The 5,867-nt window shown below is 47.0% G+C and overlaps 1 protein-coding gene across 1 annotated transcript in view; it reads right to left on the reverse strand.

Annotated features, from left to right (window-relative positions):
• Nucleotides 1-5,483, reverse strand: part of LOC121543749 (threonylcarbamoyladenosine tRNA methylthiotransferase) — a 184,722-nt gene extending 179,239 nt beyond the window's left edge. Inside the window, exon 1 of the mRNA XM_045208545.1 lies at nucleotides 5,434-5,483. Coding sequence (XP_045064480.1) covers nucleotides 5,434-5,457 — 24 coding nt within the window. The 5' untranslated portion in view covers nucleotides 5,458-5,483. The remainder of the gene's footprint in view (nucleotides 1-5,433) is intronic.
• Nucleotides 5,484-5,867: the final 384 nt, after the last annotated feature.

Genomic DNA, 5,867 nt, shown 5'->3' on the forward strand with positions numbered 1-5,867 from the left:
GGATGTTTCCTATTCATTAATGCTGAACAGGATGTTACCTATTCATTAATACTGAACAGGATGTTACCTATTCATTAATACTGAACATGATGTTTCCTATTCATTAATACTGAACAGGATGTTACCTATTCATTGATACTGAACATGATGATACCTATTCATTAATGCTGAACAGGATGTTACCTATTCATTAATACTGAACAGGATGTTTCCTATTCATTAATGCTGAACAGGATGTTACCTATTCATTAATACTGAACATGAAGTTACCTATTCATTAACATTGCATTAAGTGGAAACTTCACTAGATACACATTCACATTGTCGATGAATGAATGACGGAATTAATAAATAAATAAATAAATATCCTATTTTCTCTTGTTTTCATCTTTTGTAGGAAAATTGACGGATTGAAGGACATTAAACAGACAAAATGTTGTAATTGAAGACAGTTAAAATATGAGAGAGAAATTTCTCCTTGAAATGAACTGGCATCTGACTGGCTAGTGCTTCTGCTGAGCTCCTCCTATTGGTAGAATTCAGTCTGAGGGAAACGCCTGGCTCAGTTCACAAACGGCACTGTATTAATTACCATTAATGCTGAGAGAGATATCTCTCACACACACACACACACACACAGACAGAGACAGGGATATATTAAGAGAGAGGAGAACATAACTCCAGTGTCTTTGAAGGTGTTAATCCAGTAATCCAGTAAGCGTTATAGAACACTCCGGGCCATATAATATTCACAGAAAATCTTTCTTGACATAATTGGAACGGGTTTTTATGTTCAGATGACGAGAGAGGGAGAACTTTTAGTCTGTTTTTCCTTGATAGAGGAAACAAACTCCAAAATGTTTAATATTCAGAATCAGACACACTAAAACACATTTAAATACATCTCCTGCTTGACTATTTATTAGCCCTGACAGCTGGGTGATTCAAGCCATCATCATCTGAAACATCCCATGCATTACTACAGCCTAATACCTGATGTCAATACGGTACTTAGGATAATATGATTGAGCTCGCTGAGTTTAGGCTGGAGTCCTTTTAGACAGGCCGAATCAACTCCTTTCAGTTATGTCACTGGCAGTAGGGGTGGGGTTAGTTCCATTTCAAGTCAGTCTGTTCATTTCCCTCATTGGAATTTCTGTTAACCTCCTGAATTGACTAAATTGAAATGGAATTGATCCCAACCCTTCTGCCCTCTGTAGTCTTATTACCAGACCCCCAGCTTGTGGTTTAGCGCTACACAGAGCCATTATAACAGGCCTTGATGTAGTCTACCATGTGGAATGGGTTGAAACACCTGTACAAACAGAGCTGGGCCTGAGGCTCTGTCACAAATAGCACCCTATTACCTATTTAGTGCACTACTTTTGACCAGGGTCCATAGAGTAGCGCACTATTATTGGGAGCCATTTGGGGCGCAGCACTGGTGTTGAGTGAGGCCTGATGTGTAGGCCTATATTCAGACAGGGGCCTTTACACGTCTGCCAGCCGCAGAGCCAGACAAAGTCCCTGTGTGTGTGTTTAAGATGAACCACATTGCAGTCGGACTGCTCAGAATCACAAGTTCCCTTACATCCTGAATAACTACTTCCTAAGCTGAGTGATTCAAACTGATACCCCCAAACACACACTGTCTCCCTGCTAGTACCCTGTCTCCCTCAGCCCTGTTCATCTCATATTACTGTACTGAAACTCTGCCTCCAAACACTCCGGTCCATGTTAAACTCTACTGCCTCCAAACACTCCGGTCCATGTTAAACTCTACTGCCTCCAAACACTCTGGTCCATGTTAAACTCTACTGCCTCCAAACACTCCGGTCCATGTTAAACTCTACTGCCTCCAAACACTCTGGTCCATGTTAAACTCTACTGCCTCCAAACACTCTGGTCCATGTTAAACTCTACTGCCTCCAAACACTCCGGTCCATGTTAAACTCTACTGCCTCCAAACACTCTGGTCCATGTTAAACTCTACTGCCTCCAAACACTCTGGTCCATGTTAAACTCTACTGCCTCCAAACACTCTGGTCCATGTTAAACTCTACTGCCTCCAAACACTCTGGTCCATGTTAAACTCTACTCCCTCCAAATACTCCGGTCCATGTTAAACTCTACTCCCTCCAAACACTCTGGTCCATGTTAAACTCTACTCCCTCCAAACACTCCGGTCCATGCATTTATTTACATCTGTTGTGCAGATTCTGAGAGGGGAAATGGGCTGGGACAACTTCAAAACAAGACCAGGAAGCACCCAGATTCTTAGTGAGAGAGCTCAGTCAGGGCCATGCTGAGAGTGATACATTTGAAAGGCAGAGGTGGTCAGAGTAACAGAGACACACTGACAGGTCAAGAGCTGAAAGCCACACTGCCTGCCTGTGTCCTTGGCTCAGAGACAAAGAAGAATGATCATCATCTGATCACAGGGACGAGGAAGAATAACTCTCTGGTACAATATGTGGTCAAATGGAAACAGGTGTGATGTGGTGGGACATGTGGTGTGATCACACACACCTGAAATCAACCTAAATCAAGTGCAACTCAAGTATTTAAAAGTAGTTGACCAATGTATTTGACCCATGTCTGTGATGTATCAGGTGGGAAACGGAGCATAGCGGACCACTTGTGAGAGGACCTGGTCCATCTAGTTAGGGTAGTATCAGGAGAGGTTAGGGGTGTAACTGGTTAGGGTAGTATCAGGAGGGGTTAGGGGTGTAACTGGTTAGGGTAGTATCAGGAGGGGTTAGGGGTGTAACTGGTTAGGGTAGTATCAGGAGGGGTTAGGGGTGTAACTGGTTAGGTAGTATCAGGGGGGGTTAGGGGGTGTAACTGGTTAGGGTAGTATCAGGAGGGGTTAGGGGTGTAACTGGTTAGGGTAGTATCAGGAGGGGTTAGGGGTGTAACTGGTTAGGGTAGTATCAGGAGGGGTTAGGGGTGTAACTGGTTAGGGTAGTATCAGGAGGGGTTAGGGGTGTAACTGGTTAGGGTCGTATCAGGAGGGGTTAGGGGTGTAACTGGTTAGGGTAGTATCAGGAGGGGTTAGGGTGTAACTGGTTAGGGTAGTATCAGGAGGGGTTAGGGGTGTAACTGGTTAGGGTAGTATCAGGAGGGGTTAGGGGTGTAACTGGTTAGGGTAGTATCAGGAGGGGTTAGGGGTGTAACTGGTTAGGGTAGTATCAGGAGGGGTTAGGGGTGTAACTGGTTAGGGTAGTATCAGGAGGGGTTAGGGGTGTAACTGGTTAGGGTAGTATCAGGAGAGGTTAGGGGAGTAACTGGTTAGGGTAGTATCAGGAGAGGTTAGGGGTGTAACTGGTTAGGGTAGTATCAGGAGGGGTTAGGGGTGTAACTGGTTAGGGTAGTATCAGGAGGGGTTAGGGGTGTAACTGGTTAGGGTAGTATCAGGAGGGGTTAGGGGTGTAACTGGTTAGGGTAGTATCAGGAGGGGTTAGGGGTGTAACTGGTTAGGGTAGTATCAGGAGGGGTTAGGGGTGTAACTGGTTAGGGTAGTATCAGGAGGGGGTTAGGGGTGTAACTGGTTAGGGTAGTATCAGGAGGGTTAGGGGTGTAACTGGTTAGGGTAGTATCAGGAGGGGTTAGGGGTGTAACTGGTTAGGGTAGTATCAGGAGGGGTTAGGGGTGTAACTGGTTAGGGTAGTATCAGGAGGGGTTAGGGGTGTAACTGGTTAGGGTAGTATCAGGAGGGGTTAGGGGTGTAACTGGTTAGGGTAGTATCAGGAGGGGTTAGGGGTGTAACTGGTTAGGGTAGTATCAGGAGGGGTTAGGGGTGTAACTGGTTAGGGTAGTATCAGGAGGGGTTAGGGGTAACTGGTTAGGTAGTATCAGAGGGTTAGGGGTGTAACTGGTTAGGGTAGTATCAGGAGGGGTTAGGGGTGTAACTGGTTAGGGTAGTATCAGGAGGGGTTAGGGGTGTAACTGGTTAGGGTAGTATCAGGAGGGGTTAGGGGTGTAACTGGTTAGGGTAGTATCAGGAGGGGTTAGGGGTGTAACTGGTTAGGGTAGTATCAGGAGGAGGTTAGGGGTGTAACTGGTTAGGGTAGTATCAGGAGGGGTTAGGGGTGTAACTGGTTAGGGTAGTATCAGGAGGGGTTAGGGGTGTAACTGGTTAGGGGTAGTATCAGGAGGGTTAGGGGTGTAACTGGTTAGGGTAGTATCAGGAGGGGGTTAGGGGTGTAACTGGTTAGGGTAGTATCAGGAGGGGTTAGGGGTGTAACTGGTTAGGGTAGTATCAGGAGGGTTAGGGGTGTAACTGGTTAGGGTAGTATCAGGAGGGTTAGGGTGTAACTGGTTAGGGTAGTATCAGGAGGGGTTAGGGGTGTAACTGGTTAGGGTAGTATCAGGAGGGGTTAGGGGTGTAATTGGTTAGGGTAGTATCAGGAGGGGTTAGGGGTGTAACTGGTTAGGGTAGTATCAGGAGGGGGTTAGGGGTGTAACTGGTTAGGGTAGTATCAGGAGGGGTTAGGGGTGTAACTGGTTAGGGTAGTATCAGGAGGGGTTAGGGGTGTAACTGGTTAGGTAGTATCAGGAGGGGTTAGGGGTGTAACTGGTTAGGGTAGTATCAGGAGGGGTTAGGGGTGTAACTGGTTAGGGTGGTATCAGGAGGGGTTAGGGGTGTAACTGGTTAGGGTAGTATCAGGAGAGGTTAGGGGTGTAACTGGTTAGGGTAGTATCAGGAGGGGTTAGGGGTGTAACTGGTTAGGGTAGTATCAGGAGGGGTTAGGGGTGTAACTGGTTAGGGTAGTATCAGGAGGGGTTAGGGGTGTAACTGGTTAGGGTAGTATCAGGAGGGGTTAGGGGTGTAACTGGTTAGGGTAGTATCAGGAGGGTTAGGGGTGTAACTGGTTAGGGTAGTATCAGGAGGGTTAGGGGTGTAACTGGTTAGGGTAGTATCAGGAGGGGTTAGGGGTGTAACTGGTTAGGGTAGTATCAGGAGGGGTTAGGGGTGTAACTGGTTAGGGTAGTATCAGGAGGGGTTAGGGGTGTAACTGGTTAGGGTAGTATCAGGAGGGGTTAGGGGTGTAACTGGTTAGGGTAGTATCAGGAGAGGTTAGGGGTGTAACTGGTTAGGGTAGTATCAGGAGGGGTTAGGGGTGTAACTGGTTAGGGTAGTATCAGGAGGGGTTAGGGGTGTAACTGGTTAGGGTAGTATCAGGAGGGGTTAGGGGTGTAACTGGTTAGGGTAGAATCAGGAGAGGTTAGGGGTGTAACTGGTTAGGGTAGTATCAGGAGAGGTTAGGGGTGTAACTGGTTAGGGTAGTATCAGGAGGGGTTAGGGGTGTAACTGGTTAGGGTAGTATCAGGAGGGGTTAGGGGTGTAACTGGTTAGGGTAGTATCAGGAGGGGTTAGGGTGTAACTGGTTAGGGTAGTATCAGGAGGGGTTAGGGGTGTAACTAACTCACCACTTGGGCGGGGACCTGGTCCATCTTGGCGGCGGGGGTGCCAGGCCGGGGTAGAACTGGTTGATGAAGAGGCTGGGGAAGCGATACTCCTTCACCAGGTCACATGTCTCCTGGAAGTCAGCATCCGTCTCCCCTGGGAAACCACAGATGATGTCCGTTGCGATGGTGATACCAGGAACCCTGAGAGAGAGAGAGAGAGAGAGAGCGAGAGCGAGAGCGAGAGCGCGAGAGAGAGAGGAGGCGAGAGAGAGAGCGAGGCAGGAAGAGAGAGAAGAGGTTATTTACATAATAATATCTTAATGAAAGTACCTAAACACCTCCAATGGGACCAGGAGCATTCAAATTCATAGCTTACATATCACAATACGGAATCAGGGTAAGATGAACAAGAAACTAAAGACATATCAGAAATGTGTCAAGGAAACGTCATTTAA

The sequence above is a fragment of the Coregonus clupeaformis genome, chromosome 28 (genome assembly GCF_020615455.1).
Source record: "Coregonus clupeaformis isolate EN_2021a chromosome 28, ASM2061545v1, whole genome shotgun sequence".
Classification (NCBI taxonomy): Eukaryota; Metazoa; Chordata; class Actinopteri; order Salmoniformes; family Salmonidae; genus Coregonus; species Coregonus clupeaformis.